We start from the raw sequence: 25,428 nt of genomic DNA, 5'->3' as shown, positions 1-25,428 counted from the left end.
ATTGTCCTGGTTCAACAGGCCACTTCCCGGAGGCCTCAGACTGCAGAGTCCTGTGGGCTGTCAGGAAACTCTGTCTGTCTCAGTAGACTCCACACCTCTCCCCTAACTCTGGACCCCTAATCCAACTCTTTTTTTTTTTCTTTGAGATGGAGTCTCACTTTGTTGCCCAGGCTGGAGTGCAGTGGCACAATCTCAGCTCGCTGCAACATCCGCCTCCCGGGTTCAAGTGATTTTCATGCCTCAGCCTCTGGAGTAGCTGGGACTACAGGCACGCACCACCACACCTAAGTTTTGTATTTTTAGTAGAGATGGGGTTTCACCATGTTGGCCAGGCTGGTCTCGAACTCCTGACCTCAAGTGATCCACTCACCTTGGCCTCCTAAAGTGCTGGGATTACAAGCATGAGCCACTGCAGCTGGCCTTTCATCACTTGCTCTTAAGCAAAGCAGTTTCCTTCTTCTAAGTCTTGTTTTCTCTGAGGCAGTGGGTAATGGAAACACCCACCTTGTGGGTTTATTGTGAGGGTGACAATAGGTGATCTGAGTGCCTGACACTTGCCAAGCTGTGCTGTGAGGTAGCTGGTTGTGGATCCCTACTACATTGCCTACCCTGGCTAGCCTGCCACTGCCTCCAGATCACTGGGTCCAAGTCTGATCTCATCCGTCCCCACCCCTGCCTGCTCCAGGGCTCTCTGCCTCAAGCCAAGGTCCACAGCCATCCCAGACCCCTCTTCCCTCACCTCCTAGTCCACCAGGTCCCCAAATCCTGTCAGTTTCTTCAGGCCTGCATCTTGAAGGCTTCTCAGCTTAATCTGTAATCGTTATGCCCACTGCCAGGGGTCCTCAACAGCCTCCCGAGAGTCTCCCTGCCTTCAGGCTGCCTTCTGCAACCCGAGAGTCTCCCTGCCTTCAGGCTGCCTTCTGCAACCCTGTCGTCTCCAGAGGAGCCAAGGGTGCTTCTTAAATTCATACCTGAGACCCTCCCTCCTCTGTTAAGTGTGCGTGTGTGGTTGGTAGAACAAAGTGCAAGCCCCCTGCACCTCCCCAACCTCAACTCATCTTCCCTCTTGCCCTCCCACCCCCAACACCCCCTGGCACTTCCCTAACCTGGCCAGCAGTTGTAGCCCACACGTCACCTCCTCTGGGAATATGCGCCCCCCCACCCCCCACCAGCCAGCCGCCGCCGGGACCCAGGCCGGGCCAAGGGTGCGCTCTCGCTTCCCTCTGTGAGCCGGGCCCACCGCACTCTGGCTGGTAAGGGCCTCCCCACTCATCTGCGCCCCCGAATGCCCCGCTGGCCTTGAGCGGGGCTGGGGGATGGGGGGTTCTGTTCACCGCTGTCCCCTCCAGCCTCGGAGTCCCGGCGGACGTTTGTTGAATGAATGAGCGAATCTGGAGCCCTGACAGACCCTGCAGAGCGGGCGGAAGCCCCGTGGGTCCCGCGGCGGGGCCGCCCCGCAGCTACTCCCACCCGCGCAGACTCTGGTGCGCCGCGTCTCCCGCGGGCAGAGAAGTAGCGGCAACTCCGCTCCCCGGGCCGGGCCGTCTCCTCCCCGCCGCCCTCCCCCGCCTCCGCCCCCTCGCTCCCTCCAGCTCTTTGTCTCCTGGGCGCCTGGCTTCCCCGCCACGCGCCCCCCGCAAAGCCTCTTCCCCGGGGACCCCCGCGGACCCAGGCCAACGCCACGCGGCGCGAATCGGCCCTGCCAGGCGGGTCTCAGCATCCGGCCGGCCCTGGCGGGCTGCGGGGGCGGGGAGGGAGGTGGCGCTCGCTCTTCGCTCTCCTCTCTCTCTCTCTCTCACACACACACACATACACACACACGCGCGCGCACACGCACACGCACGCACACACACAAGGAGCATCCTCCCGTCAGGTCTCCTGGTCCAGCCCCGCCCGCGCCTCCTGTTTCCAGAGAACCTGCTCCCTCTCCCTACCTCCCCCGCCCTCCATCCCCTCCGGCTGCGGGACCCTCCCCCGTCGACCCCACCCCAACCCCAACCCCCGGGATGGAGTGGCTCGAGCCCGCCCGGAGCCCCCCGCGGCCGGGGTGACGGTCCCCCCCGCCCCTCTCCTGCCGGGTCCCCGCCTCGAGCACCATGGGCCTGAGGGGTTCCCGGGGCGCCAGACGCTGAAGATGACCGATGCCGGAGGTGAGGGGCCGGGCGCCCTGGGGTGGACCGGGAGCCGGGGCTGGGGCCACTCGGGCCTGCTGTGGGACCCCGATGGGACCCCGAGCAGGGTTGGACGGGGCCAAGCGACAAGGGCCTTTCTTCCCCTATCCCTAGGGGGACCGTACGGGGCTGGGGTGCCGGGCTGTCAGGGGAGGGGGTGGAGATAGGATTTACGGCCCTAATCCCCTCCCTCCCGCTCCAGGCCCAGAGAAATTAATAAAAAGCTGGTGTGGGGGGAGGGGGAGAGGGCTTAACTCTTTCTTGCCCGGCGGGGCGTTGTGCTGATGGATTGGAGAGAAACTAGCCCCCGGGCTCTGCCTGGGGAGAGGGGCTCTGGGAGTGAAGTAGGTGGCCGTCCCCAACCTCACCCCATCTCCAGCAGTGCTTTGAGGGGGTGTCCGACTCCTGAGGACTACCCCAAGCCTGGGGCCGGCGGACGGCAGCCATGTGGGAAGGGGGACCACCTCTCCGGCTCCACAGCTGCCCCCCACCGCCCGTCTCCTTTCCCATCCATCTCTTCCCGGCCTTTCCCAGGTGCACTTCTCTCTGTCGCTTTCTCCTCTTCAGGGACCCTTTTCTCTCTCCCGCCCGCAGGGCTTCTCCCTTCTCTCCCACCCTCGGGTGTCACTCAGGGCGGCGGGAGCCCTTGTCCCCTATGCCGCTTCTCCTGGCTCCACTCTCGGTCTGTTGTCTTTCTTCTCAGCAGCCCCGTGGACTCTCCGACAGTCTGTGTGTCTGTCTCGGTTCCTACTCTCCACTTCCTTCCGCTCCCGTTCCCTCCCCAGGAATTGTGCGCCCTTTCTTTCTTTCTTTCTTTCTCCTTCCCTTGGGTCCCAAGAGGCTGTGAGCTCACCTGCCTCCCTGCCTCCCAGAGAAGGGTCAAAGGTCATTGGTGCTTCTTCTCCGGGATTGGCAGCCTTTCGGGGAAGGATGTCCAGAGGAACTGGTTCACTTCCACCCTTGTGCAGTTACCTGGCTGAATGTGTGTGTGTGAGTGTGCGGTGTGTGTGGGAGTGGGAGTGGGGGCGGGGTTTGGTGTCTAATTTTTCAAGGCTTAGTTTTGGAAGGAGAGGGTTGGGTGGGAGGGGTCTGGTGACCCTCCGGAGACAGTGCAGGGAGGGTCCCGTATATACCCCAGGAAGTTGTTGAAGTGAAGAGAGCAGTTTGTGCTGAATCAGGATGGCCTGAGAGTGGCTGTGAGCAGGAAACTCCAGACTGGCCCAGAGGCTGCCTGGAGGAGGAGCACTGCAGCCACCGGAGGATCTCCACCCTGGACCGGGCTCTTGAATAAAGAACTCAGGATCTTCATTCCCAGAGTCGGAGAAGAGGCACAGTGCCCTCAGAGAGCCTCCTTTCTGATGGGAGAGGCAGTTCCTGTCTTCAGAGTCTCTAGTTTAGCGGAAGAATACATGGACCCTCTCTTCTCTGAGTTCTCATCTGATTAGGTGGGGGGAGATGAGACCTATTTAAGGAATCAGAGAAGTATGAAGAATTCCCCATTTCCCAGTGGCTGGAGAAGGATGGATTTAGAAATTATGCAGACAAATGAGAGGAGGGCGGGCTACCTAGGACAGCTTCCTGCAGGAGGTGGCAGCTGGGTCCTAGCCAGATAAGGCTTTGTGGTTGAATGAGGAAATGTGGTTTATTCTTAGGGTCAGCCTCCCTTCCCATCTGGCCTGTCAGGACAGGAAGAAACACATTCTAGATCTTTGCTGGTAGCCCCTGGAGCTCAAGAATGGCAGGAGGGTTCTTGGAGGATCTACTTTCCTGATGGCCCCTTCCCACACCTCATATTCTGCTTTCAGCCCCAGCCATTTATGGAATCTGGAGGTGGTTTTGATGCTTCTCCCAGTCCTGGTCAGTGTGGAGCAACTTCCCTCCCTTTACACTTATCCCTTCCCCCACCCCAAAACTGAAGATCATCACCTAGGAAAGTGCAGAGGGGCAGGAGCCCTGGCTCAAGGTGGAGTTCTGCCTCTTATTTTTTTGCTTTTATTTAGTTAGTTAGTTACCTTTATTTATTTATTTTTTTGAGATGGAGTTTCACTCTTGTCGCCCAGGCTAGAGTGCAATGGCATGATCTCAGCTCACCACAACCTCTACCTCCCAGGTTCAAGTGATTCTCCTGACTTAGCCTCCTCAGTAGCTGGGATTACAGGCCTGCACCACCACAACCAGCTATTTTTTGCATTTTTAATAGAAACTGGGTTTCACCATGTTGGCCAGGCTGGTCTCGAACTCCTGACCTCAGTTGATCTGCCCGCCTCAGCCTCCCAAAGTGCTAGGGTTACAGGCGTGAGCCACCATGCCCAGCTACTTACTTATTTCTGAGATGAGGATCTCACTATATTGTGCAGGCTTGTCTAGAACTCCTGGGCTCAAGAGATCCTCCCAGCTTCGCCTTCTGAGTAGCTAGGATTATAAGCATTTGCCTGGCTTTAGTTCTGCCTCTCATCTCCTGTTTCTTCGTTTTCACATCTGTAAAGTGGGGATATGAAAATTCCCAAGCCCGGCCAGAGTGCAGGTAGATGATGTCTATGTAATAACAGAAGAGAAGAGTTGGAAAAGACCCCAGCAGGCATGTGGCCCAGCCTTCCTATATCTGACACATGTATGATCTAGCCCAGTGCCTTGCCATTCTCCTGGGGACCTGAGTGTTAGAAGTAATTGGAGGTCATGTCTCAGCCATGCAGCCTCCCCTTTCCCTAAGCCACCAATGGCCCCTGAGCTTCCTCACTCTCCCCTCATCCAGTATCCCCTGGCCAGTGGTCTCCCCAGGGCTACTGGAATCCTACAGCTGCTTGAAAGCCTATTCAAATGGTTTCAGCTGCATGTATCTTTCCCTGTCTGCCCTCCCTTCTTGCTTCCCACCAAAAAACTTTGAACTAAAACAAAAAAACCCTACCCATTCACACTTCTTCCGAGAACATACTTGATGCATCATAGAGGTTTGGCTGTCCACTGTATGCTGTGTGTACTCCTTATACCCTCCTACATCTGTGAGTCTGTCAAGAACTGTTAGAACTGTGTCTGGAACAGTGGCCCTGCTGATGGTGCCAGCTTCCTGAACAGCTCATGTTCAGAAAGGCAGGTGGTGAGGGCACCAGTGATGGGGGTATAGGGAGTAGGGAGGCAGGAGTGGAAAAGAGATGGAAACTGATGGATGCAAAGATGGGTGGATGGACAGATGGCAGCAGATGTTGGGTGGATGGGGGCAGATGTTGGATCAGTGGATGGGTAGATAGATGGGTGAGTGAACAGATGATGAGTAGGCAGGTAGATGGATGGATGAATGCATAGGTAGGTAGATGGATGGGAGAACCTGGTCCTGGTCCTGATTTTGCCATTAACTTGCTATGTGATCTTGGGCCAGTCACTCCCCCTTCTGTATTTTCATTTGTAACATGAGAGGATTGGATTCAATAATCTCCATGCCTTCTCCCAGATTTGATTGCACAGTTGATGATAACTGAAAGTGTTTAGGGGGTGCTAATGATGTAAAGCCCCAAAACAGTGAAGGGGAGAGGTTCAGTGACCCCCATGAAGCCACACAGCCAATCAGTGTACCAGGACCACAGGGCTCCGCCTGTGTCCGTGCCTTGGATTTGCGTCTGCCCCCACCCTCCTACTTTGCCTCCTGCCCCCGTGCCCACAATCTGGGTTATGATTCCAGTGGCTTCTGGGCCAGAGGAAGTGTTCTAAGGTAAGGGGAAGGGCCAGCAAGCCTGGAGCAGGTAGCCTTCGGCATCTCCCCTGCCTCAGCTAGTTTTAATCTCTTATTCAGGCTCTCTTTTTCTCTCTCTCTACCCTCTTGTCCTCTCCAGCTGTCTTGAGTCATGGCTTCTTCAAAGCTCCGAGAACCCGCGGATGAGGTTTTTGGTAAGTTCTGTGTGGTTCTATCTCTAGTCAATAGGCACAGCCATGGAGTACTTCCTTCCTGGGCCACTAGGCATTGAAGGGTATAAGGGGGTTCTTGGCGGCGTGTGTGTGTGAGTGTGTGTGTGTGTTTTGTGGCCTGACCCTTTGTCACCACTGTCTTACTGGACGCACCAGGGATAACAATAAAGGTCCTCATTTATTAAGTGCTTATGCCAGATACTAGGTTAAGCACTCCCATCTCCCATGCACTGTGTTAGTTAACCCTTACAATAACGCTTAGAAGTCAGCCCAGTTTACAGACCAGGAGTGAACGGTACCGAGGGCTAAAGTGACTTGCTTTCAAGATCACATAGCAAGTTAGTGGCAGAACTGGGTCTAGAACCCCAGACTGCCTGCCTTCCTGCTCTTAGTCATGATCCTGTACACCTACCTGTACATTCCAGCCCAGATGACACACATCACCTCCAAGTCACATAAATAAGTGCAAGGGACCTCACCCTGCCTGGCTGTGTGCTGAAATGAAATGCCTAACACACATAGCTTCCGTATCCCCAGGCTGGCCCCCTCACGCTGGCCTGCACGCCCACGTCCTCAGTACACACTGGGGTGCATGCCCACGCCACGGTACCATCATTTACCCCCTGCAGTCTTCTGTTGTGTGGATTGGAGAAAGAGACCACCCCAGCTGGGCAGTGTTCCCAGCATGCACTGGGGCGGAAAGCCGGTTTCCCAGCTGGATTCCGGTGGAGGAGTCAGGAGTCGGTGAGCAAAGGAACTTGGAGAAATGAGGGAGACGGGGAGAGCTGCCTGCACTTTGAGGGGCTCCTATGCCAGAGGGCCCCCAGTTTCTCCTCTCCTGCCTGCCTTCTCCGCATCTCTCCCTTCTTCCCTCTCTCCCCCAGCCATGCCAGGAACTGCGGCTTCGCTTCCCGTCCCAGTCTCCTCTGCTCCCCTAGCCTTGAACTGCCTCAGGGCCATAGTCTCTGAGTCTGTCTCCACACAGCCCTGACGGAGATGAGCCCTCACTTCCCTGGGTTTTCTGCCCCTACTCCCCCACCTCCCTACCCTGGCCTCCCCACCCAACTCCTGCCTGTTTTCCTCACTGCAGAGGTAGCCGGGTCCTCCCAGCTTCCTGTTGTGAAAGGCCATTAAATATTTATGAATTCCCACTGCCCAGGGCTGGGAGGAGGAGGAAGAGGGAGAGAGATGGGGGAGGAGCTAGGGAAGGAAGGCAGGAGCAGAGAAGAAGGGAAGAGATAGAAGAAGCTGTAGGGAGAGCTTCGCAGAGCAGAGGACCCAGGACAGGCTGGCCACACCTTGCCTGAAAACCACCGAGCCCCTTAGGCATCCCCTTGTTCCCCAGCCCCTCCAAGGTAAGATGGCCATGGTGCCGATGTGGCCCAGAGTCCGGAGCAAGGAGCCCTTCTCCCTGTTTTGAGTTGGTTGGGCACCAGCTAGGTGCCTGAGCACTGGCCTGGGAGCCGCTCTCCTTAACTCCCTCTGTACCCTCAGCCAAACGTGTCCTCCTGTCCTCTGTGAGCCTGTTTTCCCGTCCATACAATGAGGTTGGACTCAAAATTCCTTCCCATCTCTGCTTCAGAGAGGTTGTAGCATGCTTAATGCTTACCAACAGAGCTAGACCACCTGTCTGTAACCCTGGCCGGCTTCTCACCGGCTTTATGCTGTGGGGCAAATGAAGGCTGCCCTGGGGATTCTTGGAGTTCCTTCCTCATAGGGCTGTGGGGAGGCTCAAATGAGCTAGTAATTGTGAAGCACTTAGAACAGTGCCTAGCACAGCAAGAGCTCAATAAGGATTAGCTCTTACTTTTCTGTGGTTCGACCTTCAATCCTTGCTGCTTCCAGACAGTGCCTGGAGATTCTATGCGAGGGGGCTGGGAACAGAGGGCACCCTCCCCCAGCTCAGCCCGAGGGGCTGGAAACACCCACAGGTTGCCCCCTGTGTCCACCCTCCCCCTTCAACCAGTCCCTTCCTGTCCCCTCACAGCTTGTGCTGGTCCCTTGCTGCTCCCTAGGCACTCCAAGTCCAAGGCTGTGCCAGTCCCTCTCCTTAGAAAACTCTTTCTTGTTCTTTCTATGGACCTCGGCTCTTTATGGCTTCCCGGACCTCAGCCTGACTGCTACATTTAAAGTAGTAGCCTCCCAGTATCCCCCATCTTTTCATCCATTTGACAAATATTCATTTATTTATTTATTTATTTTTGATATCGAGTTTTGCTCTTCTTGCCCAGGCTGGAGTGCAATGGCACGATCTTGGCTCACTGCAACCTCCACCTCCTGGGTTCTAGCAATTATCCTGCCTCAGCCTCCAGAGTAGCTGGGATGACAGGCATGCACCACCGCACCCAGCTAATTTTGTATTTTTAGTAGAAGCAGGGTTTCACCATGTTAGTCAGGCTGGTCTCGAACTCCTGACCCCAGCTGATTCACCTGCCTCAGCCTCCCAAAGTGCTGGGATTACAGGCATGAGTCACCATGCCTGGCCTTGACAAATATTTATAGAGCTCCTAATATGCATCAGGCTCTGTTCTTGGCTCTGGGGAGACAGCAATGAACCAGCCAGACAAAATCACTGCCTTCATGGAGCGCGAATTCTCGTGCAGGGGCAAGCAGGGGGACAGATATCAAAGCACACATAAATAAACAGGGAACAGACTAGATGGTGGGGAGTGCTTGGCAGAGGATTGAAATGTGGGCATGATGGGATGTGACTTCTGCGTGCAGGTGACCTTCATCAGCACCCAAGTGTGTCTGGAGTCTGTCTCCGCCAAAGCATGCACTGCTCCATGGAAGGGTGACTTTGCTTCAACACTACCTGAGCACCGCCTACCTGCCAGCTGCTGCACCAGGGTCTCATGATATACAGTGGACAGGGAAGGGCTTCACCCTCTGCAGCATGTAGGCCAGCAGGAGGAGACAGTCATTGACGACCATATCCGGACCGTATCATGACCATATGGTAGTGGGGTACGGCTGCCAGAGGGTGATGTGGCAGAGTTGATCAGCCAGACAAAGAAGGGCTGGAGAGAGATGGAGCACAGAGATGGAGGTGGGAAGTGAGGTGGAGGCAGATACACATACAGGTATCAGTATAAGCAATTCATTTGATCCCACAGACGCCATGACCAGTGACAGCCTGTTGAGCTCGTGCTAAGTCATAGCATTATGGTGAGCACTGTCTTTGGATTATTTTATTTAATGCTCACAACCCCCCTATAAGGAAGATAGTGCTAGTGTATCCCATTTTACACATGGGAAAGCTGACACCTAAAAGGAAGTAACTTGCCCAGAGTCACTTAGCCAGCAAGTGACAGAACTGGCTTCAGCCTGGGCCATTGGACTCCAGGGGCAGTGCTCTTAGCCATAGTCATACAAGAGGAGGACTCTGTGGGGAACACAGAAAGGGTGGGCTGGACCCCTCAGGCCTTGAATAGAGGGCTGAGTAGCATGGAATTTATATTGTTAGCTTTAGGACTCTTTCTGCGAGAGTTTCCGAAGCAGGAGAGTATGGGACATGGTCAGAAATGTGCTTCAGGCGGAGCACGGTGTCTCACATCTATAATCCCAGCACTTTGGGAAGCTGAGGTGGGCAGATCACTTGAGGTCAGGAGTTCAAGACCAGCCTGGCCAATGTGGCAAAACCCCATCTCTACTAAAAAAAAAAAAACACAAAAATTAACCAGGTATGGTGGTGGCGCACACCTGTAGTCCCAGCTATTCAGGAGGCTGAGAGAGGAGAATCGCTTGAGGCTGGGAGTTGGAGGTTGCAGTGAGCTAAGATCATGCCACTCACTCCAGCCTGGGTGACAGCATGATTCTGCGAAAGAAAGAGGGAGAGAGAGGGAAAGAGAAAGAAAGAAAAGAAAGAGAAAAAATGTGCATCAGAAAGTTTCTTCTAGTCACATGGAAGGCATGAGGCAGAGCCTCCCACGAGGCAGGGAGCAAAGGTTGGATGGTTCCATGTTTTGGGGTGGCAGGGGGTGGGAAGAGAGGACAGCTCCCCTCCACTCAGGTGAAGATCTGAGCTAAGGCAGTTTGGTCCAGAGGGAGAGGAGAACCCAGCTTCTGTGGGTGTGAGGAGGCCAATCAACAAAACTTTTTTCTTTCATTAAAAGAGTGTGCTGAGCACCTACTGTGTGCCAGGCACTGTTGTCTGCCTGTGGTAGAGCAGTGAACAAAACAGAAACCTGTCTTCATGGAGCTGACATTCTAATGGGTGGAGAGAGACAATAAATGATATAAGCAAAATATATAGCACCCCAGAGAATGAGAAACGTTATAGGAAAAAAACAGGAGTGGGGTTTTGGGGGGAGGCTATTATAAATTGGGTGGTCTGGGAAGGTCTCAGTGAGAGAAAGCATTTAAGCAAAGACTTGAAGGAAGTGAGGGAGAGAACCATGCAGAAATCTGCAGAAAGAGCCTTTCAGAAAAAGGGCAGAGGCAGTGCAAAGGCAGGGGCAGTGCAAAGGCTGTGCAGTGCAGGCTGGCTTGTGTGAGGATAAGCCAGGTGGCCAGCGTGGCTGGAGTGGAGGGACAAGAGTCGTGCTCAGAGAGGCAAGGGAGCACAGGCTGACTCTGCAAGGCCACTCACTGGGAGAACTTTGGCTCTTAATCTGTGTGAGATGGAAGTCACTGGAGGGTTCTGAGCGAGAGAGTGATACAAACTGACATGTTTGATCAGGACCACTCTGGCTGCTGTGTTGCAAATAGACCGTAGATGGGAATGGGAGGTGGAAGGAAGACCAGCTAGGAGGCTTTTTGTAATAATCCAGGCCAAGAGGTGATGACGGCTTAGACCAGAGAGGCTGTGAGCACTTCTCCCTCTCACTTCCCTCCTTGCCCTCCGTCCTTTCCCCTCCTTCTCTCCTTTCCTCTCCACTCCTCCCTTTCTCTCCATATGTACGCATGTATAGGAGTATACATATACATTCGAACACCAAACAACTTATTGTGGAAAATCTCAGAGATTCAAAATTAGAACAGTGCAGTGTACTCTAGCATGCACTCAAGAACTCATCACGCAGCCTCAGCCGCGACCAGTCACGGCCAGTCTAGTTTCATGTCTAGCCCCATCCATGCCCTACCCCTGTTGCCCTGGATTACATGGAACCTAGTCCAAAACATCACATCCCTTCACCGTAAATATTTCAGTATGTCTAGCTAGCTTTTGAAAGTAGAGCTAACGGGATTGTGAATGAATCTGTTTGTAGGATGGTAGGGGAAGCAGTCAAGAATGACTCCAGGGGTTCAGCTGAGCAACTAGAAGGATGGAGCTGCTGTTCACCAGGACTGGAAGGAGGAGCGCCAGGGCGGGAGAGATGAGGAGGTTGCAGTGCATGTAGGTGAAGACCCCTGGTGGACGTTCAAAGTGGAAGTGTCACTAGACAGTTGGACACATGAATTACCAACTGGGTCTGGGGCTGAGAGAGAAGGGTGGCTTAGGGCTGTCTGACTTGGGTGGACAAGGGGGCTTTTCACTGAGTCAAGGAAGAGTGGAGAAGTTGGTTTGAAGCTACAGGATAGGTTCATTTTGATGAGTTGAGCTTGAGATGCCTTGGGGCCTTTGACATGGTCACTTCCCTGGCAGGTGCCTGCGTGCCCACACTTGGAATTCAGGGGAGGGGGTCAAGGCTGGAAATAGAAATAAGTGGTAGTTAAGCCAGGAGAGCAACTGGGGTGGCTTAGGGGTTGTCTGGAGACGGAAAAGAGGAGCAGGAAAGGCAGGGTGGGCATGAGTGATGGAACAGGATCCCTGAGATCATGTTGGGTGGAGTGGGGAAGAATGGTCTTGACCCATCTCGAAGCCTGGAAAGATCCTTTCTGTTTGGAGACCCCAGTGCCAAGCTCAGGACTGGTACAGCATGAGGGCTTCATCCTGAGGTGCAGCACATGAAAAGTGGTGCCATGGGCAATAAGGATTTTTGTGCTTGACGCTTTGGGTTTGCCTACTCTTCCTCCGTGTCCTCATGCTAGACCTAGGCCTGGCCACAGACCCAGGACAGGAGAGAGGTTTCAGGGGCCTATGGGGCTTTCCTTCCTGTCACTGCTACTGGATTCTGGGGTGTTGAGGGGGTTTGCTCCACTCCAACTGCACGTCCTTTAGATGCTCAGCAGTGCTATCTCTGAGTGAGACCCTGTGCGTGGCATAGCCAGCCAGTGTCCCCAGTAGGGCCAGTCTCTAGAGCCAGACTAGCCAGGCCCAAATCCCTGAACATTGCTAGCTGGCGGCTTTAGTCAAGTGACTTAACCTCTTTGATTTTTAGTTTGCTCAGCTGTAAAGTGTGCATAGGAACTGTCCTAACCCCACTGGGTTGCTTGGCTTGAGAGATGATGTGTGTACATTACCTGGTACGTAGTAAGTGCTTCTTAAATCGTAGTCATTATTTCCATCGTCTCTCCAGCCTCATCCCCAACTCTTCTCTCCACAAAGCTACCCTCCAACTGTCCCAGGAGGTACCACCCTTGCTTCCCTACTTGCTAGCATTGCATATACCTGTTTTGCCCACCTCATCACTTACAACTCCTACCCAGACCTTAAAACCCAGCTTTGGTGTTTCCTCCTCTGATGTATCCAGACAGGGCTGCCCGGTCCTCTGTGTCTACGTGAGGGTTCATCACAGGGTGCTGTATTTAAGTGCTGGCATGTCTGCTTCACTGGCACACCCACCCACTCCCACCTGAGACAGGGAGACACCCTGTTTTTCATCTGTCTGTACTCCCAGCACTTGGGAACATTGGTTGAATGCCTGGGGTGTGGGGGCAGGTGGTCCCTTGAGGTGGGCCTCTGGGCTTGCGGTCACCTCTCATGTGTCTGGTCTCTGCCCCCATCCCCCGGTTCGCAGACCTGGACTTGGCTGTGCCAGAGACCGCCAGACTGGACAGCAGTTTACACAAGGCCCGGGCCCAGCTGCTGGCCAAGGGCCGGAGACACCGGCCGTCCCGCTCCAGGCTTCGGGACAGTGCCAGCTCCGCGGAGGATGGTGAAGGCTCCGATGGGCCTGGAGGCAAGGTTGGGGCAAGTTAGGAAAATACACCTACACCCTCGCGCTCCTCCCACTCTTCTGGCTGCTGGATAATCTCTCAAGCGCTGTTCCAGGGAAACCACACCCTCAGACTTCTGACCTAGTCACGTTAAGTGTTAGCTGCAGTTCGCTTCTGGCTAATTTAATCCTTTGTAAAGAAGATATTAGCCCCATCTTACAGCTGAGGAAACTGAGGCCCTGAGAGGTCCTGTAGCAAAGTCACAGTACGTGGAGGAGGGGGAATTCAGCCCCAGCCGTGTAACTCAGAGTTCGTGTTTCCCACCTCTCACTGTCCAGCCACCCCGCTGCCTAAGGCTTGAGGAAACCCTCCCTCTAGGCCCCGGAAGGACCCTCGGGGGCCCTCACTTTTTGGGGTGAAAGTCTCCCAGCTCCTCCGGGAAGGGTGGAGGAGGGTTCTCGGGTGAGCGGCTGCCGTCTCCTGCAGGTGACCGACGGCTGCGGGAGCCCCCTGCACCGGCTGCGCTCGCCTTTGCACGCAGGCCCGGGGTCCCCGGCCGGGGGCTCTTTCTGCCTGGATCCTCCCGGGCTGCGGCGCAGCCTGGAAGAGGACGAGCCGCCGCCCTCGCCGCTCACACGCTACCGGCCCCTGCACAACGCTGCCTCGCACGAAGGCCTGGCTGCCGCCTCCTGCTCGCCGCCGCGCTCCGCGCCCTCCTCCGACAGCTCCCCCAGCTTCGTGCGCCGCCACCCGCGCCGCGCAGAGCCGCACAGCGAAGGTGAGTTACAGCCGGCGCCGCACCCTCTGCTGGTAGTTCCCGGGCGCAGCGGCCCTCCCGGTCCCAGCACGCAACGAAGCCGCGTGGAGCAGCTGGGCAGGGTGCCTGGGGGAGGTGGAGAGTAAACCTCGCGGCTCAAGTCATTCTTTACCCAGCGCCCACTAAGTGCCAGACCCTGTGGGCTCTGAGACACCCAGGTGAGCAAACATATGCAGTCTTTATCATCACCGTTTAGGGCAGAAACCGTCAAATCAGGCCTGGCTCTGCAGCTCACGCCTGTAATCCCAGCACCTTGGGAGGCCTAGGTGGGAGGATAGCTTGAGCCCAGGAGTTCTGAGCTCCAGTGAGCTATCACTCCTTGCCTCAGAAACAAAACAAAACCCCAATCAAATCATCCTTTAATTGAATGTGTAGTTTCAGACTGTAATAAGTGTTATCTGGGAAGTGTGCAGCGGCGTCGCGGGAGGGCATACACCAGGATGCCTGGCCTGGCTGAGAACATCCTGGAAATGACATTTGAGCCAAGATTGGAAGGCTGGCTAGAAGTTGGCTAGGATCAAATTGAGTTAAATAGTAGTGGTCCCTATCTGTTTGAAACATTTTACAGTTTGTAAAAGACTGTCGTAAGCATCCCATTAGGTGCCGTTAAGTAGGCAGATGTTATTATCCCATATTTAAAATGGAGGAAGCCCAGAGAGGTAAAATGTCCTGTCCTAGGACACCCTCTATTTAAGGGCACAAGAGCCATGCTGCCTGATTCTAAGTCAAGAGAATTTCCACCACCCCACACCAGCAGCCAAAGGAGGCAGGCCGGCCACCAAATGGGCAATTTTCTTCCTTCTCTCCCTGGATAGATGACAGCCGTGATGCCAGTCCTCCTGAGCCTGCCAGCCCCACCATCGGCCTGGATAAGAAGACTCGGCGAAAGTTCCTGGACCTGGGGTGAGTGGAGGCGGGGCTAGATCACAGGGCTTGGAGCTGCTGTGTTAAGGGTGGCACAGTGGGCAGCCCTGCCCCACTCCTCGCTGCCTCCCCACAGGGTCACCCTGCGCCGAGCATCCACGGGCAAGAGCCGGAAGGAGAAAGGCAGCAACCGCCTGTCCATGGGCAGCAGGTGAGAGGTGCCCACGGTGGCCCACCCACAGCTCCCACCCCTGGCTCCCCGTGTGCCCCAGTCCTCCCCTCTGTACCCACACCCATGCTGGACACTCTCTCTGCAGGGAATCAGTGGAGGGCTCCAGCAGGTCAGGGGGCTCCCCGTTCCTGCCTTTTTCCTGGTTCACAGACAGTGGCAAGGGGTCAGCATCCTCGGGTAGCACCACCTCCCCTGCCTGCTCCCCTAAACACGAGGGCTTCAGCCCCAAGAAGTCAGCTTCCCAGGTAAGTCCATGCCTTTTTTGTCCCCAAACTGACCCCCAGTCTTAGGTGACATGAGGGAGTACTTCACCCTGGCTCAGGCTGGGATTCAGACATTCCTGGAATCAATTTGTCCATCCATGGAGCCACGCGGTGATCCATTACTTCATGCATTCTCTGAATTCATTCATTCACTCATCCACTACTTCATATTCTGAGTAGTTCATTCCTTGATGCAGTCACTGCTTCACGCATTCAACAAATCACTGAACACATGATTCCCTACTGTTCACCCAGCCGGAGACTTCCTTCATTCCTGCTAACTCTTCTGCCTGGCTCAGCTCTAAGCCCACTCCTGTGTGAGGAGCTGGGCCACCTGCTTGGTAGGGTGAGGCTTGGGGGATATAGAGACGAACAGGACCCCAACCTAGTGCTCCGAAAGCTTACAACCGTGTGACGTGAGAACAAGTAAGAGAAGCGATGATGAGCATCTGCGTATGTTCAGAGAGCCCTCTGCAGTTTACAAAGCCCGAAACACATTCTGCTTTACTCTCACAGAGGCTCAGTGAAGTAGGGAGGAAAGGCACACTCATCAACATTGCACAGATGAGCAAAGGACAGCCCAGAGAGAAGGGGCTTGTCCACAGACTGGCACAGATTTAGGTGCCAAGCTCTATGACCCCCAGCCTAGTGCTTGTTCTATGGTTCTGTTTCTTACGTGCAGCCGGGCAGAGGAGAAAATCAGAAGCTGGGAACTCGAGAGAGAAAGAATCCCTTTGGACCTGGAACTTCCTTCTTTCTTCCCTCCCTTCCTTCCTTCCCTTATGCTGGGCACTGGGGACACCATGGTGAACAAGATACACCCCAGGGCCTCCTAAAACTCACAGTCCAATGAGGATAAAGACCTCTAATCAAGCACTTATTAGCTGGAGTGCTAGAGGCTGGGCAGGAGACACATAGCAGAGATGCCTGATCCAACCTGGGGGAATCCTCGTGGGCTGCCTGTAGGAAGTGACACCTTGCCTGAGACCTCCTCCATTCCTACTAACCTGGCTTGGTTCGAGCCCCATGTCCTCCAGATGGCTGCCTGCCTTCCCAGAGGCTTCAGGTTCTAATGCCTGACATGAGTTACCATGTCCTGTGTGCAGGCCCAGCTCCTGGCTCATGCACACAGGGCACAGAGCAACTCCTGGTGCCCAGTCCAGGACTTCAGCTCCACCCAGATAGGTATGGTGGGTTGGGGGTGAGCTCTGTCCTCAGTGGCATACACTTGCTTCTGTCTAGGAATCAACCCTGAGTGATGACTCCACACCCCCCAGCAGCAGCCCCAAGATACCGAGTGGGCCCCGGCAGGAAGCCAAATGTTCTTATCCCTACCACACGCTGTCTCAGTCTTCGGATGAGGTGAGCAAGGCTGGCCCAGGGCGCCCATGGAGTCCTGACCTCTGACTCTGCAAAGTGCTCAGGTCACAGGCCAAGCCTCCCCCTCACTCCTTGGTCTCTGCCCAGTTCCTGGATGAGCCCCTTCCCCCCGTCCACCATTGGACCAGCCAGCAGGTGGGCCAGTGGCTGCAGAGCCTCAACCTGGAGCAGTATGCCACCGAGTTTGCTGCCCGGCAGGTAGACGGGCCGCAGCTACTGCAGCTGGACGGAAGCAAACTGAAGGTGGGTCAGAGTGGAAGGGCCATGACCCAGCCCAGTTAGTTACTTGAGGCAATGTTCAAGTATTGGAAGCCCCTCCTTCTGACCTTTGACCCTCAGCCCAGCCTCCTAGGCTGGCCTTTTCACTCCATCTGTGGCCACTACCCTGACATCTGACCTCTAGGCAAGGTCCTTGGTCTAACCTTTGTGTTGTAGTTTGACTTGAAACTCAAGCCCATGACTTGAGTGTGACCTTCAAGCTCCAGCCCTGGTCTCCAGGCTGACCTTGCCCTCTAGGATGACCTTTGATGCACATGAGTTCCCTAGTATCATGGGAAGCCATGCGTCTCCCCCTGGTCAGCTTGGCTTGATTCTGTCTCAGAGGCTAGTGGTAGTGGTAGGCAGGGGGAGGAAGCTGGAAGGGGGTGGGTGGCCTCTGACCTCTATGCTGGGAGGTTCCCGGCCTGTCTCCTGCTCTCTGTTGAGTTGCTTGGGGCAGGGATGGTGAGAAAAGTCCCCAGGAAGTCTCTGGAAATGAGGAGGGTCTTTGGCCACTGACTAGCTGTGTGACCTTGGGCAAGTGACTTTCCATCTCTGGGCCTCAGGAGGTTGGGCAGGGCCAGGCCAAGGCTGAAATCCTGAGTGGAAGAATGGTGGGGGGAGGGCAAAGCACCTGATATCCTCAACCCTCATCTCTCCCAACCACACTCGTTCCAAATTCTTGCTCTGGGGGTTCCGATCCATGGGCAGGTCACGGTGTGGGGAGAGGAGGCTCCTCTTCAGGGAGGATTCAGAGCTCCACAGAGTGTACCTGGGGCAAAAGGACCCTGGGTGTGGGGCCAGGACCGGGATGGTTCCGGGGCTCTCTCCCTCACCCCGGACTCCTCTCCAGAGCCTGGGGCTCAGCAACTCTCATGACCGGGCGCTGGTGAAGCGGAAGTTGAAGGAGCTGGCAGCGGCTGCGGAGAAGGAGCGCAAGGCTCAGGAGAAGGCTGCGCGGCAGCGGGAGAAGCTCCGGCGCAGAGAGCAGGAGGCCAAAAAGAGCTAGGGGAGCGTGCACAGGGCTGGTGCCCGGCAGGGGCGGCCGCTGGCTCGGCGGGCACAGGCCTTACCAGGGAGGCTGGGCCTGGGCGCCGCGCTTGGGCTAGCCTGGTCCCACGCTCTTGGGGGGACACACCCTCTCTCACCTTGTCACTTGGTCTGGACCCAGAGCCCCCAGAAAGGGAGACCCCAGGGAGAGGGGCTAGTAATAAATCCCATTTTGAGGACTTGTTTGGCACAGAGTTCCTGGGGGAGGAGCAGATGAAGGGGAGAGGGCAGAGAGGCCAGGGCTGAGGCAAGTCTGGGAGCCTGGGTCAGGCTGTCCCACTGCCCTCAGGCCATCATGGGGCAGGGGTGGAGGGGAGCTAGGAGGCTGGCCTGCCTGCTTGCCTGCCAGACTCCCAAAGATGATGGGCGGGCCCCAAGGCCCAGAGCTAGGCCAGGCATTTCGGCAGGAGCAGGAGTTGGGGCTGCTCCTCTCCACTCTTCCAGGCAGCTGTGTGGTGGGAGAGCTCAGTCCTGCTCCCCAGAGAGGCCAGTGGGCGCTGCAGCAAGTCGCACTCAGGGTAGATCCTCAGCCAAACTCCAACAGGAGAGCAGAGAAAGCGGCCTGTGATCAGTGCAGTCTTTGCCAGGACTCGAGAAGGGAGGATGCACACCCCCTTCTCCCTCTCCCCTCCTCTGTCCTGTGGGTTCCAGGGGGTGAGATGACCCCACAGACCACACAGGTCTGCCTCTCGGGGTCCACTCAAGACCCGGTCTTTGACCCAGCCAGGACACCCTTCGCTTCCTGCTGCTTCCTCAGAGGGCACCTGAGCCCTCTTTGGGAGCTGAGCAAACAGGAGCTGATGGGGACAGAGGATACCACTCCCACCAGCCAAGGCCTAGGAGCTGCCGACCTGGTCAACCCTCACCCCAGCCAGGCAGAGAGGCAAAACCTGGGGGTCCCTGGCAGCTGCCAGTTTGGAAAGGTTCATCAGCCCTCCCCTATCTGCCCCCCACATTGTCAGGGAATCAGTGGGCTCAGAACCAGCAAGCGGTGCAAGCTCTGCTTTGCTGGGCCACACCGAGGGCTGGGGCCAGCTCCCTGGATGGGGCTGGAGTCTGCCAGCAGCCTGGTGACAGCATGTGTCCTTTTTAGGAAATGTCCTTGGAGGAAGTGTCCATGTGTGGCGCTGGTCAGCAGCTAGCCCTGCTTCCAGGACACTGCTCAGAGTTACCAATGGGGCCAGGGGCTCCTGGTTAGAACCCCCTCCAGCTCCTCCCATCTGCCCGGAGCGGCAGATGGCACCAATGCATGCTGGCTCCCTCATTCCTGCCAGGGGCCGAGGCTGACGGCCAGCACCCTGTACCTGGGACTCTGCCCCTATTCCCCCTCTGCGATCTGTGCTGGGAGAGGGGCTTCAGAGGGAAACAGATAAAAGGACACTGGCACCATCTGGGCCTGGTGGCGGGGCCATGGGAGGTTGGGAGGCACCCACGTCCTTAAAGCCATCAGTAGCTATAGTGGGTGCCCACCTGCATGTGAAGGGGAGGCAGTTCTCAATTTATTTCAATAAATACGACGTGCCAGTGACCAGAATTTCTATCTGCTCCAGTTGTTGGGTTGGTCTGACTGTGCTAGTCCCTGAGTGTGGTGAGACAACAGGTCTGTCACCAGGTGCTGGACCATCCAGAGCTCTGAACGGATGGCTTTGCCCAGTGTTTTTTTTTGTTTTGTTTTGTTTTTAGACGGAGTTTCGCTCTTGTTACCCAGGCTGGAGTGCAATGGCGCAATCTCGGCTCACCGCAACCTCCGCCTCCTGGGTTCAGGCAATTCTCCTGCCTCAGCCTCCTGAGTAGCTGGGACTACAGGCACGCGCCACCATGTCCAGCTAATTTTTTGTAGTTTTAGTAGAGACGGGGTTTCACCATGTTGACCAGGATGGTCTTGATCTCTTGACCTCGTGATCCACCCGCCTCGGCCTCCCAAAGTGCTGGGATTACAGGCTTGAGCCACCGCGCCCGGCCAGCCCAGTGTTTTACTCACAGTCCTGAGCTGGGTCGGACATCCCAAGTGCATCGTGTGGTGGTCACAGGGCACTGCAGTGTGTGTGTGCGCGCAAGTGTGGGGCCCTCTCCCCCAGAGATGCAGCCAGGCCAGTCTCAGTCAGTTTCTTCTTTACTGGGGGTGTGGGTGTCACTGCCACAGCCACTGGGAGGGACACAACACACAGCTTTAACCCCCGTGTGCTAAGGGGAAGGGTGGGGGCATTCAGGGTTATAAAACTAGCTGTATACACAGAGGTCCTAGGACGAAAGCCACCCTGAGCACACGTGTCTGGGCACAGTGGGGGCTGCGGGCTGGGGCTCAGGTGGGACTGGGTTTGTGGAGGGTGGGTGGGCAGGGGCATGTGAGGACATGCTGGGAGGGCTCGGGAACTGGCACAAACATTGCCAAGGCCGCTGCAGGGCCTCAAGCAGCTTCTGGGTGGCAACCTCTGGGTCTCACAAGGTTCCTCCACTTTAGGGGTGGACCCTGTTAGAACCACCCCTCCCCCACCAACCTTGACCTTAAAGCCCCAAGTGGAGGGAGAGGCTGCAGGATAAGCCTCATTCCCCACTCACGGGTGCAACCCCTTTCCCCACTCAGTCCCCAGGTCTGGAGGGCACCCTGCCTCTTCCTAACACTTCAACAGGCCAAGGCCATGGTTCCTTTGTGGGCTGGGGGAGTAAGGCCAACAGGGCATCCACTTAGAAGGCCTGGGCTGCGGAGGGTGTGGACCCCTGGCAGAAAAGTGACAGCCCTGACCTCAGAGAGGAGGACTGCCATGGGAAAATGTCTCTGGGATACCCCATCAGGGTGGCGATATCCCCAACCCTCAGGCATCACCCACAGAGATGGGGAGGCCACCAAGGGGTCTCCACAGAGATGGACTGGCACTTAGGGACCATGAAAGATATCACCACAGTGACTTCCATAGAGACAGAGCCTGGTCATCATGGAGAACCCACCCCCTGCTACCCCAGGAAGATGGGGAGGGGCACCACGGTGGCTGGTCCGTCCTCTCAGGCGCAGATGCACGCGGCCCTTAGCTGACGCGGTACGTGGACGTGTTCTTGGGCTCGGTGCTGGGCACACACCAGTCACCGGCCTCCTGGATGGTCTGGTAGTGGCGCCAGGCTGACTTGTTGTAGACGGGCAGGCGCTCCACTGAGTCCGTGGACAGGGCCTGGGGAGTGCCAGGGTCAGCCCCCTCCCCAGCAGACCACCCTCCCCCCGCCAGCTCAGCAGCAGCCCAGTTGCCAGAACTGGGGGCCTGGAAAGATCCACGAAAGGTGGTCCCTCCTGTGTCCCACCCCTGCCCATTCCAGAAAGCAGCTCCCTTGAAGGGAGGGAGAGGGAGGGAGAAGGGGAGGAGGCTAGGCTGCGTGACCCTGAGCAAGTCACCGACTCCGGGCCTCAGTCTTCTCCTCTGAGCTGAATGACAAGACCTAGGGTGTCCCCTTCCTTCTGGGTCTAACAAGTTGAGGGTCCCCAGCACAGGAGTCTTAATCATGGACCACAGACTCCCCTAAAGCTGTGTATCTCTTGGGGTGGAGGGTTCTTCAGGTTGAAGGACTGTAGCTTTGCTTGGATTCCCAGGGTCTGCGGCTGGGGAAGGACTGGAAGGGTGGGAAGGAAAGCTCACAGCCAGCCAAGCCCGCCCAGTTCCCATCAGCAAACATCTTCCCCAGCTGGGCTCTGCAGGCCGGGCCCTCACCTTGAGATAGATGACAGCGTCGGTCCCAAAGCCTTCCATGGAGAAGAGCTGCAGGTCTCCCTGGAAATACTTGGCGTAGAGGCGGGAAATGGGGAGCCCGTAGCCAAAGCCAGCCTGCAGCGGGGCAGGAAGGCAGAGAGGATGAGGCTGGCAGGGGCCTTCTGGAGCTGCAGGGACTGATGCAGGGAGGGAAGGGTGTGGAGCTGGGGTCACACAGTGGGTGGGCGTGGGGAGTCCCAGAGCTGGAGAAGGGAGGGGACATGCAGGAGGGGACACTGAGGTAAGAAATGGGTGTGGGATGAATGAGGGAATGCAGGAAGGAGGCTTGGGCAGGCAGAGGAGTCCGGGGCCAGGACATTGGCGCAGGCCCCACGGCTCCTTAGAGTCTCAAGTTCTCTAGCAGGGGGTGCTGGCAAGTTGGACAACACCAAGAGAAAGGTAGAAATTGGGGATTGGGGCTACAGGGGAGAGGGAAGAGGGGGGAAAGGTGACAGAGAGACATCCGACAGGTGAGATGTGTACAGATGGGACATGCGGGAGGCGCGGGCCCCAGATTCAAGACAGGTGACTGTCACAAACGGCTACACAGAGGCTGAATGAGCCTGGAGATAAGGAAGTGAGTGAGGAGGAGAGAGGCCTCTCAGGAGGTGGGAGGGATTGGGGTACAGCCATCTCACCAACGGGGTCCCCCCGGTGCCAGGCTGAGGGGTGGGCGCTGTGGAGTACATATAGCTGAAGAGTCGCTCGATCTTCCTCAAGGGAACGCCCCCACCTCGGTCACTCATCTGGGAGAGATGGGGCGTGTCAGATTCTCTACAGCTCAGTTTCCCCACCCCGCCCAATACCTCTGACCCTCTCATGGTTTTCCCCGCCCCCAGGATCTGCCCACCATGTAGGAGAGAAGGAGAGCCTGTCTCTTGGCAGGAGGGAAGCCCCCACGACGGCTCCCTGGTCCCCAAGGTCAAGGGTCACATACCTTGATGGACAGATCTTCCTCGCCCAAGGCCACCATGACCTTGATGGGTGGGAGAACGAGGCTGGACTCATGGCTTTCCACAGTCGCCCGCATAGCATTCTGCGGAGGGGCAGAGGTAAGAGATGCATGGGAGGAGCCTGCCATACCTGTGCTCCCCACAAAGCACGGCTCCCGGCCTCCTCACCTTGAAGAGCTCAAAGAGCATGTGGTAGAGGTGGGAGGGGACGTAGACCATGTGAATCGGCTGTTTGGAATTGGCTGCTGCAGAGAAAGTCAAGACCGAGGTCACCACTCAACCACCTTACCCAAAGGAGGCACTCCCTCCCCCACAGTTCTAACTGGGTACATGGCTGTCCAGAGAGAGACTAAATCCCCAGGCCTCCCTTGAGCTGGGGTAGCTGGTGACTCATAGAAGTGATGTGTTTAACTTTTTTTTTTTGAGACAGAGTTTCACTCTTTTTCACTCTTTTTGCCCAGGCTGGAGTGGAATGGTGTGATCTCAGCTCAATGCAACCTCCGCCTCCGAGGTTCAAGCTATTCTCCTGCCTCAGCCTTCGGAGTAGCTGGGATTACAGGCACCTGCCACCACGCCCAGCTAATTTTGGGCCCTGCTTTCCACACCCTTGTTCTCTTCCTTCAGGCTAGAACTGAGACAGGGGTAGGGAGCCAGCCCTGACCTCCCCAGCCAGAGGCTGGCAAGAGGGAAACCTCCCTCTTTTTTTTTTTTTTTTCTTTGAGATGGAGTCTCGCTCTGTCGCCCAGGCTGCAGTGCAGTGGCATGATCTCGGCTCACTGTGACCTCCGCCTCCCAGGTTCAAGTGATTCTTCTGCCTCAGCCTCCCAGATAGCTGGGATGACAGGCACGTACCACCATGCCTGGCTAATTTTTCTATTTTTATTAGAGAGAGGGTTTCACCAAGTTGGCCAGGCTAGTCTTGAACTCCTGACCTCGTGATCCACTGCCCTTGTGATCCACCCACCTCGGCCTTCAAAAGTGCTGGGATTACAGGCGTGAGCCACTGTGCCTGGCCAGAAACCCCCCTCTTAACTAAGCCACTGGTATTGGGGTTCTAGGAAAGCAGCCAAGCTGATATGCCCCTCCCCCATCCCTGTTGAGTTACGCCATTTTATTTCCTTCCTGTCACTGTCATGATCTGACATGGTCTTGTTTATTTACTTGTTAATTGGCTAAAGGCTCCATTCCCCAATTTCCCTAGCACCAAAAATGTAAGCTCCATGAGAACGGGGACCCTTCCCGTCTTGTTTACTGTTTCATTCATTCATTTATTCAATTTCTTATTTTTTTAAGATGAAGTCTCACTCTTGTCACCCAGGCTGGAGTGCAGTGGTATGATCTCATGCAGCCTCAGCTTCCTGGGTTCAAGTGATTCTCTTGTCTCAGCCTTCCAAGTAGCTGGGATGATAGGCACGTGTCATCATACCCAGCTAATTTTTGTATTTTTAGTAGAGACAGGGTTTCAACACGTTTCCCAGGCTGGTCTCGAACTCCTGACCTCAAGTGATTGGCCTGCCTTGGCCTCCCAAAGTGCTGAAATTACAGGTGTGAGCCACTGTGCCCAGCCCAAATATTTATCAAACAAATTAATAATACAATCAAAACTCTGCTTTTCCCCTGTCTAGAAAATAGTCATTTCCTGACTCCCCATCTCACCTTGCCCTGCCATGTCCCCAGCCCCCAGACAGACACACACACAGCCCAGGTCACTCACCATTGATCTCCTCGATCTCCAGGTCAGGTGAGGCCATGTAATACTTGTCACACAGGAGCTTAGCCATGTCATAGGCATCTGAGAGAAGATGGGGCCATTCAGGGCATGAGTGGCCCACCCAGCAGGCAGTCCTCTTGACAATGACACTGGGCACCACTAGCATTAAACCCATGGCACCCCTCACTGAGGAACAAGTCACCCTCTGGCCAGGTAAACTCGGAGGGGTCCCTTGAGCTCCTCTGCGGGCCAGGCACCATGGGAATGGCTCACCTTTGATTACCTCAGAGACGTTGCAGTTGGGGTCGATGCTGCCGATGTGTTTGGGGTGGGCTGGGTTGGTGCTGCCGTCAAAGATGAGAGCTGCAAACGGGAAGGGAGGGTGCTATTGGCCGGGTGGCAGCCTGCCCCAGCGCTCCCTCTTCCCTGGGGCTCTCCTCCTCTCTCTACTTCCACCTGGGATGCCTCTGTGGGCTCCAGTCCTAAAGCTGCCTCACTCCCCTGCTTCTCTTCCCAGGGCCCTGACCCTTCCACCCCGGCTCAGGCCGTGTTTAAACCTTTGCGTTGGACTCTTGCAAACCTGAAACATACGTCTCTTCAGAGGCCTCTCCCCACATCACATCTCCACATTAGATTTATTCTTTTCTTTGATTATAACATTATAAGATAACTCTTACCACCTTGCTTTCAAAATTATTTGAGCATGAGGAACTTGTTTAATTTACGACTGGCTACGACTTCTCAACAATCATAGTGAATCTTCTTGGAATAAGAAACTCTAAATGACAAATCGTTTTTGAACGTAATGAGGGTGTTTATGAAAACTGAACATTTTTTAAAAGATGTGACATAACTTTACATTTTGCAAACATTAAAAACAAAAATGTTTTTGAAATGGAAATGAATGAAAAAGAAACATTTTATTTTTCCATTTTGGAGCCAGTAACTCCGAAGTTACTGGAGTAACTATTCAAAGACTCCTTTTGTGGGGTTCTGAATAGCGGCCTAGGTCCTCTCAACAGCCCAGTCCTGGGGCCCAGCACTATGCACCCCTACACCAACCTGCACCCCCCACACCCCCCTGCAGCCCCTCTGCACCCCCTGCAGCCCCGCACCC

General features: G+C 55.7%; 3 protein-coding genes across 11 annotated transcripts in view; 2 read left to right on the top strand and 1 right to left on the bottom strand.

Annotated features, from left to right (window-relative positions):
• Positions 1-1,765: 1,765 nt before the first annotated feature.
• SAMD14 (sterile alpha motif domain containing 14) lies at positions 1,766-19,447 on the top strand. 5 transcript variants are annotated; one of them, XM_017540113.1, is made up of 11 exons: positions 1,766-2,150; positions 5,996-6,050; positions 12,911-13,077; positions 13,536-13,827; positions 14,682-14,769; positions 14,867-14,941; positions 15,048-15,207; positions 16,332-16,415; positions 16,468-16,587; positions 16,693-16,848; positions 17,717-19,447. In XM_017540113.1, exons 2-11 carry the CDS (start codon positions 6,008-6,010, stop codon positions 17,870-17,872), a joined length of 1,341 nt encoding a protein of 446 aa, XP_017395602.1. In that variant the 5' UTR covers positions 1,766-2,150; positions 5,996-6,007; the 3' UTR covers positions 17,873-19,447. The 5 variants fall into 5 exon arrangements, with proteins under 5 accessions (XP_017395602.1, XP_017395600.1, XP_037598484.1 ...); XM_037742557.1 differs by lacking the exon at positions 16,332-16,415 and adding an exon at positions 3,977-4,134 and having other exon boundaries at positions 1,812-2,150; positions 12,911-13,072; XM_037742555.1 differs by lacking the exon at positions 16,332-16,415 and adding an exon at positions 3,977-4,134 and having other exon boundaries at positions 1,812-2,150.
• LOC119472909 lies at positions 13,283-19,447 on the top strand. Its single transcript, XM_037742558.1, has 2 exons — positions 13,283-13,295; positions 18,273-19,447. Exon 2 carries the CDS (start codon positions 18,273-18,275, stop codon positions 19,053-19,055), a length of 783 nt encoding a protein of 260 aa, XP_037598486.1. The 5' UTR covers positions 13,283-13,295; the 3' UTR covers positions 19,056-19,447.
• Positions 19,448-20,008: 561 nt separating this feature from the next.
• PDK2 (pyruvate dehydrogenase kinase 2) overlaps positions 20,009-25,428 on the bottom strand; it is a 17,172-nt gene continuing 11,752 nt past the window's right edge. For 3 of the 5 annotated variants that reach the window (XM_037742554.1, XM_017540114.1, XM_037742553.1), the window contains exons 5-11: positions 24,585-24,674; positions 24,315-24,392; positions 22,769-22,863; positions 22,585-22,683; positions 22,286-22,393; positions 21,609-21,722; positions 20,009-21,077 (exon numbers count right to left, since the gene is read on the bottom strand). In XM_037742554.1, coding sequence (XP_037598482.1) covers positions 20,937-21,077; positions 21,609-21,722; positions 22,286-22,393; positions 22,585-22,683; positions 22,769-22,863; positions 24,315-24,392; positions 24,585-24,674 — 725 coding nt within the window. In that variant the 3' untranslated portion in view covers positions 20,009-20,936. The remainder of the gene's footprint in view (positions 21,078-21,608; positions 21,723-22,285; positions 22,394-22,584; positions 22,684-22,768; positions 22,864-24,314; positions 24,393-24,584; positions 24,675-25,428) is intronic. The other 2 variants (XM_017540115.1, XM_037742552.1) reach the window with 2 other exon arrangements.

The sequence above is a fragment of the Cebus imitator genome, unplaced genomic scaffold (assembly GCF_001604975.1).
Source record: "Cebus imitator isolate Cc_AM_T3 unplaced genomic scaffold, Cebus_imitator-1.0 Scaffold123, whole genome shotgun sequence".
In the NCBI taxonomy this organism is placed as follows: domain Eukaryota; kingdom Metazoa; phylum Chordata; class Mammalia; order Primates; family Cebidae; genus Cebus; species Cebus imitator.
The sequence above is the reverse complement of the archived record's forward strand: the minus strand, read 5'-3'. Positions and strand labels throughout refer to the sequence as shown.